Source organism: the organism of the source record quoted next, unplaced genomic scaffold (genome assembly GCF_019419815.1).
Source record: "Pyrus x bretschneideri cultivar Hongxiangsu unplaced genomic scaffold, Pyrus_bretschneideri_v1 Contig23, whole genome shotgun sequence".
Taxonomy (NCBI): Eukaryota; Viridiplantae; Streptophyta; class Magnoliopsida; order Rosales; family Rosaceae; genus Pyrus; species Pyrus x bretschneideri.
This window is the reverse complement of record NW_025999535.1, coordinates 3,232,076-3,248,437: the sequence shown is the minus strand read 5'-3', so window position 1 is coordinate 3,248,437 and position 16,362 is coordinate 3,232,076. Positions and strand designations below refer to the sequence as shown.

Below are 16,362 nucleotides of genomic sequence, written 5' to 3'. Positions count from 1 at the left end.
TGGGTGGGTCCCCATTTGGCCCCACGCAATGGGTGAGTTCCGACATGGCTCCACGTGGTGAGTCCACATGTGACCCATAACTAATACCCCACACCTGAGAATTGTGCATGTGGTAAAGTAGATTTCACCAAGAGTAGTCCAACTTTTTATAAGCCCTTGTAAGGTGGTAAAGTGGATTTCATTATAAAATTAATTTGACAATATGGAGAGTAGTCCAACTCTTTATAAGCCCTTGTAAGGTTTTGGATAATTATGTTTACATAACTTTTGTCTCTGTACAACCTTCAATTTTGTTCAAAGTAAAATAACGTGAGAGTTACTAGACCCATCCTAATGTCCTATTTCCCACCAGCATTATAATCCCACCACCATAAAAAGTTAAAAAAAATGAAATGTTATTTCTCCACCCACTATTATTCATTAAAATTTGAAATGTTAGTTTCCCAACAACGAAGTCTTCTTTGATGATAATCTACCAGCAAATGAATGATTGTCCATTGTTGTATGATAATCTACCAGCAAATGGACAAATTTGTAATTAAAAATTTCATTAAAAAGTGGGTAGGAAGATATATATAACACTGACGCGGGAATAACAATACTCAATAACACTTATATCCATATTTATATTTACTATAAAGGACTTATACTAGACTCTTTAACAAAATCTTAATTTCTTGTACACCCAATTTGAATTTCCACTAAAGTTTCGATACAATAAAACATGTTCATCAAGTACGCATTCTCACACCTTTAATTACCCCCCCCCCCTTCTCTCTCTCTCTCTCTCTCTCTCTCTCTCTCTCTCTCTCCCCCAACGTTCATGAACAAACACAACTGAAGAAGAAATCGGCATCAACGATGACTATGAAGACAAAAAGGCACGTGTTTCGTGTGTTTTTACAAATTTTGACTTGATTCGTCAATTAACACACTACTTTACCCAAACTTCATAAAATTTGATCACAAATTCAATGAGGATGTCGACTCGACAACATAACTTCTAAAGCAACTTGCGAGTGCATCTATTTTATTGCAACCTTGGACCCAAGTTTGCCAGGCGTTAGAAAAGTTAAAAATTCACTACCAAAAGAAGGCCGATATGTGCCTATTTATTATTGGATTCCAACCGTCCATAGGAAATAAGTATTTATACTTTATACATACATCTTTTCATTCTTCAGAGCCTACTCTTGTTGAAGTTGTGGCTGGGTCAGATTCCATGACCTCTGCTAATCTCCGAACGTAAAAGCGTAAAGAAAAAGTTGGAAATGTGCGTAATTGTTTGAGTAAAAAGTGAAAGCAAATCAGATTATCAGATGCAATATGTTTTATGATCCTCTAGATAATAGGTTGTACAGAAACACAATTTGATTAAGTAAATTAGAAGTTGTTTTGGGTGTCCAGAGAAAAGCGAAAAAAAAGTTGGGCGTATGAAAAAATGTGTGTCACGAGACAAAATTTGGTGTAAACAGAATTTTTTCCAAGGTTTTTTCTTTCACATATTTACAGTTTCAAACCCCTCATCATAGCACGTATTGCTGTTGGGTTTTAGTTGTGGGCCACCCGTTTTATTACCTTAAAGGAAGTTATAGTTCCACTATAATATCAATTCCCAATAGGAAGAGTATCCCAACTTCTTAGGATATGGAATGTCAAATGTTAATTTGATAGCTTTGTCGTCAGATTTTCTCTTCCTCCAGTCAATCTAATTTTTCATAATAATATTTGTGGGATCCATTTTTTGTAAAAAAAAAAAAAATTAATTAAAATAATAATTTATAATTTATAATTAGTGCATTAAAGGATCCACACATGACACAACACAAAAATTACAAAAAAAATAATTGAGAACACTTTTTCTCATATCAGTTGAAGCTTCTTCCTACCTTCAAATTTGATTGTGTGACATTTCATTTAAGAAATGACATCTCTTTTGAAAATGCTCTTATAAGTCTTTGTAAAGTTTTCCTTTTTACCGATGTGAAAATCTCACCTTCATATTCTTAAAAAAAAAAATGAAAAGGGTTTCAAAACTTTACATTTTAACCAAAAATCATCTAATAACTTTATTTAATGACAAAGACAAAGGGAAAAAAAAAAACATAAAATATAACACATGTGTGCCCAACGCGCGTTAAGTTTCATAAACTGTTAAGTTTCATAACAATGTAGTACCGTTAAATTTCATAAACAGTGTAGTACCATTAAGTTTCATAAACAGTTTAGTACCGTTAAGTTTCATAAATAGTGTAGTATCGTTAAGTTTCATAAACAATGTAGTAAGTTTCATAAACAATATATGTGAGGACGAGTGGATTCGGCTCATCAGTTTTTTTTTGTTTTTTTTAATATTAAAATTATGTCTTTTTCATTAAAATTTAAGTTCTTTTGTCCTTTTTATTAAAGTTTAAAGGTTTTTTATTAAAATTTAAGTCTTTTTCATTAAATAAAGTTATAGCATAATTTTTTATTAAAATAAACTTAATCCAAATTATTTTCACTAAAGTTCCCAAAAAAAAAAAAAAAGAGTAAGACGGTTAGGTGAGCCGTCCGGTTTGACAATTTAGCCCCTACAACATGTGACTCAGTTGCGTGAGGGTTTCAATTTTTATTGATGTTGATAAACTGGACCCTTTGAGATAGCAATTAATGGAACATTCAAGAAAAAAGACCCCAAAGTCTTTTCTAAACTCTATCGTGATAAATCATACAAGTATACAAGGTATAAAGATTAGCCAATTGCTCATCAGAAACAACTATGACAGAAGCAAGAAAAGCAATAAAGAAACAATAATAATACTAAAGTCACCCGACTACTTAGTTCAATGTTTAGTTATCAACTAATATAGAGAAATGGTCACGTAGTATTATGATTTAGTGATATTTCTCTTTATTTGTAAGTAAAAGGTTTTAGATTCAACTTTGGTTAAAGGCGAATTTGAACCACATTATTCCTAATCCATTGTGAGGATTAGTTCAATCTCTCATCCCTTTAGTGTAGATAATATCGCTTGTTTTAAAAAAACTAATAAAGAGAAATGATAAGGAGATCTTCTCAAAAGTAAAACTCTCTACCACCTCATATTTTTGCACAATGTTTTATAATGTTGGCACTTTAAGCTAAGATTTCAATTCTTCCATGTTTCAGTAGTAGTTAGTATATTGTTTCATGGAGCTAAGGTCCAAAATAAGGAAGAAATAGGTGTTTCCACGACTTTATCGCCTAGTCAATTATGTTCCACTTAATCCATGTTTCATGGCCACATATCTTTCTGGGGATATTGACGTTAAACTGTAAGATGACAGAGAATTCATGAAGAGTCATACTTTTAGAGAGTTCTTTTAACATTTCTCATATGAAACATGATGTGCTAATTTCTGTGAATAAATTAGTTAATACAATTACAATGGCAAATTCTTATAACGAACATTAATCCGTAACTAATGCTCATGTATATGTGAATTTATGGAAGGAAAAAAAAAATGAAGAATCATGAAAGTTCGCATTGCTATTCAAAATGACCATGAAATTACAAATCCGAAATTCCTAACTTAGGGTTTTAATTAATATTTATTATTTGGTTGAGAGTTAGGAACTTAAATCGGGTATAATCTTATTACGGACGATTTTTCTATATTAAATAATTGTTAATTATAAGGTAATGCAAAATTTATCTTGATAAAATAGGCAACACTTCTACTGTGCCACTGATAATTTTTCTATTGGTGAATTGATAAGCTTCTCATGGGATGTCACTGCGTAACTAGGAATGTAATATTTGGTATATTTATTACGAGATAAATTTTGTGATTGATGAGTTGGCCAACCTAAGCCTCCCTCATCCTTTGGGTCCGATCTACTTCTTCTTCTTGCAGCAGTTATTATTGTCTGATATTTCTAGAGTCTCTCAATCTCAAAACATAATTTTGTAATTTCTCATTTGTCGGGCTATTAGCCCCTTTGTTTAACCCAAAAAATAAAATAAATGATTATAGTTTCTACGTATCTTTTTCTTTTTTAAAATTTTTATTTAAAGCTGTCATTTAATTCCTTTTTTATTTATTCGACCCAAAACAGATCTGCGTGAAGAGAAAAGGGCAACGTAAACCATTGCCTCAAAGATACACAAATTGCCAACTTTCCATCCTCTCTCTCTCACGTATATACAGACAAGACTTGTAAATATAGGAGCTATAAGAGAAATAGAAAATAGAGATAACAGTTTGTAGTCCCATTACCATTTCTTTTAAACACCGATCTCTCTCTCTCTAGAAAATTGCTCATGGATGTCTGGGGTAATAGTAGTTTTTGTATGAGTAGTATAGCTGTTTTCTTCCTTCTTCTTGTTGTTTCTGATTACCAAGTAGTAGTATTAGTAAATGGTGAAAGAATTGGTGAGCCATCGTCATCGTCGTCATTGTCATGTGATTTCTTCAAAGGGAGATGGATTTTGGACCAATCCTACCCGCTCTACAATCCTTCCTCATGCCCCTTCATTGAGCATGAGTTTACCTGCCAAAAGAATGGCCGTCCCGATCAGATTTACACCAAATACAGATGGCAACCACATGACTGTGATTTAGCAAGGTGCACACCAAGCTCTCTCTCTCTCTCTCTCTCTCTCTCTCTCTCTGGCTTCTCTTCTTCTACTTATTATTATTTATGCCTTTCTTTTGTTGCGATTATTAGCGCAAATATTATTGCTTATTATTTTCCTAGTTGTTGGCTTGGCTCATCCTATATATCTCCTGCCTAAGTGCAGTCATGAGATCGGGACCAGTAGTTGTACTCTTTGCCGCTGTAGCTATAGTTTCTGGTGGACCAAAAACTGGGGGTAAATTTTTCATTCATTAGTATATGATGCCATATATACGATGGCACTTACATGCATCGTTGGATAGGCCATGTTACATGCATACGGAAGTTAGATGGGTCGTGCTTTAATTTAGTATAGAAAAAGAAGCTTAGGTTCTTAGATTTCATACGTTTCATGTATTTGAAGTTGTAAGGGTTATGTTTTAATGTTGTTAGTAAGTGAGGGCTGTTGAGTTCTTGTAACAGTTGGTCCTAGTGTCTTTAAATAGTTGTATCATTGAGTGGAAGGTAGTTTTTTTTTTTTTTTTTCATGAATCAAAAAATTGAAAAAGAAAAAAAAACAAAGAGTTCTCTCGACATTGCTAGAATTTAACAGATGTTTTAGTGTTTTATTTGCCTAGTTCCGAGGTTTCTTAGACTAAACAGGGTTTAGTAGTTCTTAGTTCTTAGTAGTCTCAATTTTCTTTCCTCGTGTTTCCGATGCATCAGTATAAAGATTTCGGATTTTATAGGACTAAAACTAAAAACTATTTGATCATTATTGTAAATAATGCGGGTTACACAAGTTTAGACTAATTTGTTTTTATGGATTATATAACTATATGAATTTATAAAGATTAACTAATTTGTCATTCTTCTGTTTATTTTGGAGACATGAATTACACTGTTTGCATTTGAAATTTCACATTCCAAATCAATTCTAAGAAAATGACTTGTTTTGATAATATTTTTCGAAATATAAAATGTAAATTTAGATCTTGACTGTGATCCTTTTTACATCTCAAACACATGAACAAATTTTATATAATTCGTGTGGGAGACATCCTGTGAACTGAGTAGATCAATGTTATGTTTAAAAACACAAAAATTCTTGCAGAGGGGCCCCTCTGAATATATAAAGCAACCTCTCCCAATGATTTTCGTAAGAAATATAATGTTTGGCCGCATGAAAATGTCGGTGATGGCAGCCTTTCATAGGTGACAATTGCATCCTTGCAGGTTTGTGTGAACTGCGTTCGTCTTGATAATACGATGGCACAGTGGTGACGGAATTGGATTCTTTCTAGTCCCACACTCATGTGATATGGCCTCTACTCATGTGACAATTATTAATGAAATTCATTAAACTATTTTTTAAAGTCGTGTAATATAGCTCACGGGATTCGGTGGTGCCATATTTGTCATGTGAGTTCTTCGTGTTTAACATAAAAGAAAATTATCATATGATTAGGTTTAGAAAAAACTTAGGAAAAGGTATTCGAAACTATTACAATAATTTAAGAGAGAAGGAATCGAGTTTCGAACTCAGAACGTATAGGTGGAACTCAACACGCTATTAATTAAGATATTAGACCACATACTCGGAAAAACCTAGCCTGATTTTACCAAAGCTTATATTTTTTGCAATAACAATAATGAATTATACAAATTAGCGGGGATTTGGTTGAGTCATAGTAAATAGAAATCCAGATTTGGTTGGGTCATAGGAAATAGAAATCCAAACTCTTAATGTTTTTTCTAAATTTGGAAAGGATTAACATGCTTATTATATGGATTATGAATAGTGATTATCGTTTAACTTTCTCTCAAGTACACATATACAAGTGGAATCGTGGATTGTCCACCATTGATGAATCCGGATGTAAATTTTCTTGCCATGTATAAGGAGATTGTGTACCTAAATTGTTAACCAAAGCCAGACATAAGTTCTAACTAATCGTTTTAATCTTATAGTTTAGCAATATAACATGGTAAATTGTCTGATAAGAAAACACTAAAATATTGATAACTTTTATTTTGTAGATTTAACGGGCTTGACTTCTTCAAAAGATTTAGAGGGAAAAGCATCATGTTCGTTGGAGATTCATTAAGCCGAAATCAATGGCAGTCCCTAACATGCATGCTTCACTCGGCTGTGCCAACTGCTAAGTATAATGTGACAAGAGTAGACGATGTATCTATCTTCGAATTTACGGTATGTTAAACTTGCACTTTGTTTTTGTTATTATTTCATCTTTGCTAGGTGAATAAATATGTTGGTATACATATTTTGTTGCATGACATTGAATCCAAACCATTAATTAGTAATTGTTCAAAAGTGTAGTCGAAAGTGACAATTTGGCAATATAATATAAGAAGATCAATGATAGAAAAATGTGTATGAGTAATGTTATTTGAGTTCCACTATAATTCGCATGTTCCAACTCTATTTAAAGAGTTCGGCAACAATGTAGTTTTGTATCTAAATAGCACAATGAAAATTGTATTAGCACTATATATATAATTACCAACTTAATTTGCATGTGGTTCAATATCTTAGGGTGTTGAGTTTTCATACATGCATCTCGGATTCAAAACTCCCTCCCTCCCCCCCTCCCCAATCTTAAATTATTGTAATAGTTTCGAATCCTCCCACTCCTTTTAATAATAATGAACTTTTCAAAAAATTACCAACTTGATTCATCAAATGAAGTCACATCAATTTGGTATAGGTGAATGCAATGCATCCATCATATACAATAGTTTATACTTGGTTGAGGTCCATCCCTATTGATCGATTTTCTTTTTCGAACTATTGGTCCATGACAAATTTCACCTTTCAATTCCCTGCTTGGACAATATTTGACATAAACCTTTGTCCCGGCTCTACGAAACAAGAAGCATGTGGTCCTCTCTCTGATTTTTATTTTTCTTGCGGTAAATGGCATGGTGAAAAATACAATCAAATTACTGCAGGATTATGAAGTTAGAGTGATGCTAGACCGCAATGTGTATCTAGTAGATACTGTAAAAGAAAAGATTGGGAGGGTCTTGAAGCTTGATTCAATAGTGGGAGGCAAGTTATGGAAGGATATTGATATGCTCATCTTCAACACATGGCATTGGTGGAATCGGAGAGGACCCTCTCAACCGTAAATCCTACAACTATATTTACTATAATATTTAATTTTCTTTTGATTTATTTATTTAGCAATCGATATTATCTACACTAAAGGAAAGATGGTGAGCTTAACTTCATAATGGGCTAGCAATAATATAGTTCAAATTCGTCTTTAATTTGGCGAGAATTTAACTTAAGATCTCTCGCTTACAAATAAAGAATAATACTACTAGACCGTAGTACTAAGTGGCTCTTTTGATTTAATTTTAATTGTGGTTAAAAGGCAAAAACCAAATTAATTAGTTATTAATTTTGCAGATGGGATTATGTTGAAGTAGGAGGCCAGATCAGCAAAGATATTGACCGCATGCTTGCTTTTGAGAAGGCACTTATGACTTGGGCTGGATGGGTTGATTCAAACATTGATCCTGCAAAGTCTAGGGTTTTCTTCCAAGGAATATCTCCTTCTCATTACAAGTACGTTCCTTATCAAATATAACTAAGGGGCGGATTTGTGACACTATTTTTTTTACATAATTTTTCGCACATGTTTTTGTGGGGCCATTTCATAATATATTTTAAGGATCCGAACCATTTATCTTTTAGAATATTATTCATAGATCATCTTCCAAAAAATTAGACAAATCCAAAATCATTAAAATATTCATTTGTAGTAAGAAAATGGACGAATACGGTTCTACAAAGAAATCCTAGATCCAATGGTCATATGATTTCACATTCGGGTGATTTTTGGTAGACATGATCTATGAGGGAAGATCTAAAATACAGACAGCTGGAATTGTTAAAACACATTAGAAAGTGGGCCCCACTAAGACGTGCTTCAAAAGTTGTATAAAAAAAATAGTGTCACAAATCCATCCCCTATAGCTAATCTAAGATAATAATCGTTAAATTTTAAATTAAAACGGAATTATTATTAGCACTCTAAGAAATCTATCTTATACTCAGAATGCCCTTCATAGTGCAATTTCTCCATTATATTTTCATTAAAGAAGAGTGCACGTAGAAGTTAGAAAGACTTATTGAAGTGTAATTAAAAGTTCTGTGAATTAAAATTCAACGTTTTGGTGACACACATTAGCTTTAATTTTTTAATTAGATGTTGTCGTGAGTGGATGTCAATCAAGAATATATACAAAAGTAAAATTTAATACATGGTATATCAACGACTAATAATCGTCCAAATATACGTGAAAACAATTGTCATTATAATTTTTCATTAAGTTGTTGTGGAGAACTGTTTATGAATTCGTTCAGGTGACATCAATCATAAGTCTCTAACTTTCTTTTCTTAATTTTGATTTTAGTGGCAGTGAATGGCAAGAACCAAGGGCAAGAAGTTGTGTAGGGCAAAAGGAGCCTTTGCTTGGGTCAACCTATCCAGGAGGTTTGCCACCAGCCCTGAGTGTGCTGAAGAATGTGTTGAGCACAATAAAAAAGCCAGTGACATTGCTAGATATAACAAATCTCTCACTCCTGCGTAAAGATGGACATCCTTCAATTTATGGGTTGGGAGGCCGCAGCGGAATGGACTGTAGTCATTGGTGTCTTTGTGGAGTCCCAGATACTTGGAATGAGATTCTCTACAGTTTAATTCTTTGAAACATTCATGATTGAAACTATCAAAACAATGGCGTCTTGTGCCACTGAAATAAGGACATGTAGATGAAATTTTACATATTCTTATCTTTTTAGCATGAAACGAATTCACGTAACAGTGTACCTGTTCTTTGTCTCGATATAAAAAAAAACGGCAATAGTTGACATTGAAGTATGAACTGCTGAACAAGAAATCATCAGAGGCTGCTACACTCATTAATTTGGAATTTGGTGATATATAGACCCCCGTGGGCGGAGGGCCACTTTATTTGAATCCTCCATAGGGTTTCTTGTTCAAGTATCTGGCCGTTAGTTTAGCAAGAAAAATTTGTTATAACAATCATATGGTTCTATGTCCAAAAAAAAAAAAAAAAAAAACAATCATGTGGTTCAAACCAAAATAATTGCAATTACCATGGAACCGGAACTGAGAGCTTTGCTTGATCGGATGTGGATGTTGGAACCTGTTTTACTTCCTTTTATGTTTACCGCTTGGAATGAGGATCCTCTTTGCGAGGATCATGGGGATCCTCTAATTACGTTTTTTCATCGTACATCGTGCGGCTAATTTTGGTCAGGTATTGTTTATACTCAATTTCAAATAAAAAAATTTACAATGAGTTTTGACCGCACAATATACGATGAAAGGATGTGATTGGAGGATCCTCATTCTACTTCTTGGCCCATTGTATCCTATTAGGACAATACTTTCTCTCATTTTCGCGGTGGAGGAAAGTTTTTATTTTCTATTAATGTGATATCATTTCACTGCATAATACAATATGAGAATCATTGACTCTCTTTATCATCATTTAAATATCATCTCTAGAAAAAATTGTTGAATTTGGGGGCAGCTTATTAATCCATATTGTGTCTTAACAAATCAATTATTACAGTAACAAGTAGCATCATTATGATGAATCGTCAATTCCTCTAATCCATACGAATAATTAAACGGTCAAATTTTGATCTTAACATTTATATAGTGATATGATGTTAGCTTCTTATCGTGAATTTTTGTCGCTCATCCCAATTCCAAATAATAGAAAATTTAAAAACAAAATAACTCTGCAAAAAATTTGTAATTTAAGTGGTTAAGACATTTACTTTCACACTCAAGATTCTAAATTCGAATCCCCCTCTATCAATATTGATTGTATTGAAAATAAAAAATAAAAGCTCTAATTAGCCATGAGTCTAATTCCCGATTAATGTAACTAAAGAGTAGTTTTTAGTTCTTAGTAGTCTCAATCTTCTTTCCTCGTGTTTCGATGCATCAGTATAAAGACTTCGGATTTTATAGGACTAAAACTAAAAACTATTTGAACATTATTGTAAATAATGCGGGTTACACAGGTTTAGACTAATTTGTTTTTATGGATTTATATAACTATATGAATTTATAAAGATTAACTAATTTGTCATTCTTCTTTTTATTTTGGAGACATGAATTACACTGTTTACATTTGAAATTCCACATTCCAAATCAATTCTAAGAAAATGACTTGTTTTGATAAAAATTTTCGAAATATAAAAAGTAAATTTAGATCTTGACTGTGATCCTTATTACATCTCAAACACATGAACAAATTTTATATAATTCGTGGGGGAGACATCCTGTGAACTGAGTAGATCAATGTTATGTTTGAAAACACAAAAATTCTTGCAGAGGGCCCCCTCTGAATATATAAAGCGACACTCTCCCAATGATTTTCGTAAGAAATATAATGTTTGGCCGCATGGAAAATGTCGGTGATGGCAGCCTTTCATAGGTGAAAATTGCATCCTTGGTTTGTGTGAACTGTGATCGCCTTGATAATGCGATGGCACAGTGGTGACGGAATTGGATTCTTTCTAGTCCCACACTCATGTGATATGGCCTCTACTCATGTGACAATTATTAATGAAATTCATCAAATTAATTTTTAAAGTCGTGTAATATAGCTCACGGGCTTCGGTGGTGCCATATTTGTCATGTGAGTTCTTCGTGTTTGACATAAAAGAAAATTATCATATGATTAGGTTCAGAAAAAACTTAGAAAAGGTATTCGAAACTATTACAATAATTTAAGAAATGAGGAATTGAGTTTCGAACTCAGAACGCATGGGTAGAACTCAACATGCTATTCATTAAGATATTAGACCATATACTCGGAAAAACCTAGCCTGATTTTACCAAAGCTTGTATTTTTTGCAATAACAATAATGTATTATACAAATTAGCGGGGATTTGGGTTGAGTCATAGTAAATAGAAATCCAAACTCTTAATGTTTTTTTCTAAAATTTGGAAAGGATTAACATGCTTATTATATGAATTATGAATAATGATTATCATTTAACTGTCTCTCAAGTACACATATACAAGTGGAATCGTGGATTGTCCACCATTGATGAATCCGTATGTAAATTTTCTTGCCATGTATAAGGAGATTGTGTACCTAAATTGTTAACCAAAGCCAAACATAAGTTTTAACTAATCGTTTTAATCTTATAGTTTAGCAATATAACATGGTAAATTGTCTGATAAGAAAACACTAAAATATTGATAACTTTTATTTTGTAGATTTAACGGGCTTGACTTCTTCAAAAAATTTAGAGGGAAAAGCATCATGTTTGTTGGAGATTCATTAAGCCAAAATCAATGGCAGTCCCTAACATGCATGCTTCATTCGGCTATGCCAACTGCGAAGTATAATGTGACAAGAGTAGACGATGTATCTATCTTCGAATTTACAGTACGTTAAACTTGCACTTTGTTTTTGTTATTATTTCATCTTTGCTAGGTGAATAAATATGTTGCCAAATGGTATACATATTTTGTTGCAAGACTTTGAATCCAAATCATTAATTAGTAAGTTGTTCAAAAGTGTAATCGAAATTGACAATTTGGCAACATAACATAAGAAAACAATGATAGAAAAATGTGTATGAGTAATGCTATTTGAGTTCCACATATAATTGGTATGTTCCAACTCTATTTAAAGAGTTCGGCAACAATGTAGTTTTGTATCTAAATAGCATAATTAAAATTGTATTAGCACTTTATATCTAATTATCAACTTAATTTCCATATAGGTTCAATATCTTAGGCTTGGTTTCGAATCCTCCCCCTCCTTTTAATAATAATGAACTTTTCAAAAAATTACCAACTTAATTCATCAATGAAATCACATCAATTTGGTATCGGTGAATGCAATGCATCCATCATATACAATATTTTAGACTTGGTTAAGGTCCATCCCTATTGGTCCATTTTCTTTTTGGAACTATTGGTCCATGACAAATTTCACCTTTCAATTCCCTGGTTGGACAATATTTGACATAGACCTTTGTCCCGGCTCTACCAAACAAGAAGCATGTGGTCCTCTCTCTGATTTTTATTTTTCTTGCGGTAAATGGCATGGTGAAAAATACAATCAAATTACTGCAGGATTATGAAGTTAGAGTGATGCTAGACCGCAATGTGTATCTAGTAGATATTGTAAAAGAAAAGATTGGGAGGGTCTTGAAGCTTGATTCAATAGTGGGAGGCAAGTTATGGAAGGATATTGACATGCTCATCTTCAACACTTGGCATTGGTGGAATCGGAGAGGACCCTCTCAACCGTAAATCCTACAACTATATTTACTATAATATTTCATTTTCTTTTGATTTATTTATTTTTTTTTTAACAATCGATATTATATGCATTAAAGGAAAAATGGTGAGCTCAACCTCAAAATGGGCTAACAATAATATGATTTAAATTCGTGACAAGAATCGAACTTAAGACCTCTCACTTATGAGTAAAGAAGAATATCACTAGACTTTAGTACTAAGTGGATCTTTTGATTTAATTTTAACTGGGGTTAAAAGGCAAAAACCAAATTAATTAATTATTAATTTTGCAGATGGGATTATATTGAAGTAGGAGACCAGATAAGCAAAGACATTGACCGCATGCTTGCTTTTGAGAAGGCACTTATTACTTGGGTTGGATGGGTTGATTCAAACATTGATCCTTCAAAGTCCAGGGTTTTCTTCCAAGGAATATCTCCTTCTCATTACAAGTACGTTCCTTATCTAATATAACTAAGGGGCAGTTCTGTGACATTATTTTTTTACATAATTTTTCACATATGGTTTTGTGGCGCATTTCGTGATATATTTTAATTATCCGAACCGTTTATCTTTTAGAATATCATTTATAGATCATCTTCCAAAAAATTAGACAAATGCAAAATCATTAAGATATTCATTTGTAGTAAGAAAATAGACGAATACGGTTCTACAAAGAAACCCTAGATCCAATGGTCATATGATTTTATATTTGGGTGATTTTTGGTAGACATGATTTATGAGGGAAGATCTAAAATATAATAGTTGAAGTCGTTAAAACACATTAGAAAGTGGGCCCCACTAAGCCTTGTGTCAAAAGTTGCATAAAAAAAATAGTGTCACAAATCCATCCCCTATAACTAATCTAAGATAATAATCGTTAAATTTTAAATTAAAACGGAATTGCTATTAGCACTTTAAGAAATCTATCTTATACTGACAACGCCCTTCATAGTGCAATTTCTCCACTATATTCTCATTAAAGAAGAGTGTACGTAGAAGTTAGAACAAATTGAAGTGTAATTAAAAGTTATGTGAATTAAAATTCAACGTTTTGATGACATTCACATTAGCTTTAATTTTTTTTATTAGACGTGGTCGTGAGTGGATGTCAATCAAGAATATATACAAAAGTAAAATTTAATACATGGTATATCAACGACTAATAATCATCCAAATATACAGTGAAAACAATTGTCATTATAATTTTTTATAAAGTTGTTGTGGAGAATTGTTTATGAAGTTTGTTCCAGTGACATCAATCATAAGTCTCTAACTTTCTTTTCTTAATTTTGCTTTTAGTGGCAGTGAATGGCAAGAACCAAGGGCAAGAAGTTGTGTAGGGCAAAAGGAGCCTTTGCTTGGGTCGACCTATCCAGGAGGTTTGCCACCAACTCTGAGTGTGCTGAAGAATGTGTTGAGCACAATCAAAAAGCCAGTGACATTGCTAGATATAACAAACCTCTCACTCCTGCGTAAAGATGGACATCCTTCAATTTATGGGTTGGGATGCCGCACCAGAATGGACTGTAGTCATTGGTGTCTTTGTGGAGTCCCAGATACTTGGAATGAGATTCTCTACAACTTTATTCTTTCAAACGTTCATGATTGAAACTATCAAATCGATGGCGCCTTGTGCCATTGAAATAAAGACATGTAGATAAAATTTTACATGTTCTCATTTTTTTAGCATGAAATAAATTCATGTAATAGTGTACCTGTCCCTTATCTTGATATAAAAGAAACGTTAATAGTTGACATTAAAGTATGAACTGCTGAACAAGAAAGCATCAGAGACTGCTACACTCATTAATTTGGAATTTGGTGAGATGTAGACCCCCGTGGGCGGTGGGCCACTTTATTTGAATCCTCCATAGGGTTTCTTGTTCAAGTATCTACTATCTAGCCGAATCATATCATTTCATCATACATCGTGCAGCCAATTTTCATCAGGTACTATTTATAGTCAATTTCAAATAAAAAAATTTACAATGATTTCTGATCGTACGATGTACGATGAACGGATGTGATTAGATGATCTTCCGGATCCTCACAAAGAGGATCCGGAGAGGATCCTCATTCTACTTCTTGGCCCATTGTATCCTATTAGGACAATACTTTCTCTCATTGCCACGGCGGAGGAAAGTTTTTATTTTCTATTAATGTGATATTATTTCACTACATAATACTATATGAGAATCATTGACTCTCTTTATCATCTTTTAAATATTGTGTCTAGAAAAAATTGTTGACTTTGGGGGCAGCTTATTAATCCATATTGTGTCTTAACAAATCAATGATTACAGTAACAAGTAGCATCATTATGATGAATTGTCAATTCCTTTTATTCATATGAATAATTAAACGGTCGAATTTTGATCTTAACATTTATACAATGAAATGATGTCACCTTCTTATCATGAATTTTTGTTGCTCATCCCATTTCCAAATAATAGAAAATTTAAGCGGTTAAGACATTTACTTTCACACTCAAGATTTTAAATTCGAATCCCCCTCTATCAATATTGCTTGTATTGAAAATAAAAAATAAAAGCTCTAATTAGCTATGAGTCTAATTCCCGATGTGAAACCTTCTAAAAGCCACATCATGGCCAAAGTACAACAACGTATCATGACCACTTCATTATTCAGAATCCAGAACGAGACATTCCATACTTCCACCAAGAAGGTCAGAAAAGGCATTCTCAATTTCCTTTTAACCAAAGTAATGACCCTGGAACATGTTATCGATACCTTTTTACCGCCAACAAAACGCACTGACATGTTGTACATTCTTTTTTGACAATATCGATACACATCTGCCATGCACAGAGTTTTTCTGATGAAACGTGTTGTGACACTGATTGCAAATTTTTGTCAATTACAGAAGAGCAAATGAAACCTATGAAAGCTTCCGGCCAGATTCCAATACCATACTGGAAGCAAACAACCAAGACTGATGTTGAAAAATCTTTTCAACCGAGGAAGCTCAGATTCAAGCTGTAGTGATGCAGCGTAAATTTGAGGTATGCCCGCACCATTTTGGAACACTCTGCTCTTTGTTCTAGTACCACCTTCAAGCACACTGTCGGCTGCAGCCCTTCAATGTGTTCAATCGTTTTTATGTTCAGAACTTGGGTTCCTGATTGTAAACCGGCAATGAGAGGAGTGGTTTTGAGAAATGTTTCAGTGAAGTGAATTGGCCCACGCGGATAGCTTGAGCTAGCACTGACACTGCCGTCTGCTGACAAGAACTCGACCATTACCTTGGGGCACAAGAAACTGTAAAATAAGTCACAAAAATGATATTTCAATTAGGTATGTAGAATTTACTTAGCTGATAAAGTTACCGGTGGCAGCTTTGATTTGTCGTAGAGTAAAATAACTAGTTTTTTGTTCCAGCCCACGACGCAGTTCAGACACAAGAATTTTAGAAAACAACA

At 33.3% G+C, this 16,362-nt stretch overlaps 2 protein-coding genes across 2 annotated transcripts; both read left to right on the top strand.

The window, feature by feature from the left end:
- The first annotated feature begins 4,101 nt into the window (after positions 1–4,101).
- Positions 4,102–9,485, top strand: LOC125478055 (protein trichome birefringence-like 41). Its single transcript, XM_048585789.1, has 5 exons — positions 4,102–4,591; positions 6,623–6,794; positions 7,556–7,731; positions 8,019–8,177; positions 9,029–9,485. Exons 1-5 carry the CDS (start codon positions 4,287–4,289, stop codon positions 9,321–9,323), a joined length of 1,107 nt encoding a protein of 368 aa, XP_048441746.1. The 5' UTR covers positions 4,102–4,286; the 3' UTR covers positions 9,324–9,485.
- Positions 9,486–11,915: 2,430 nt separating this feature from the next.
- On the top strand, positions 11,916–14,546 carry LOC125478056 (protein trichome birefringence-like 41). Its single transcript, XM_048585790.1, has 4 exons — positions 11,916–12,056; positions 12,752–12,927; positions 13,213–13,371; positions 14,222–14,546. Exons 1-4 carry the CDS (start codon positions 11,931–11,933, stop codon positions 14,529–14,531), a joined length of 771 nt encoding a protein of 256 aa, XP_048441747.1. The 5' UTR covers positions 11,916–11,930; the 3' UTR covers positions 14,532–14,546.
- The last annotated feature ends 1,816 nt before the right edge of the window (positions 14,547–16,362 follow it).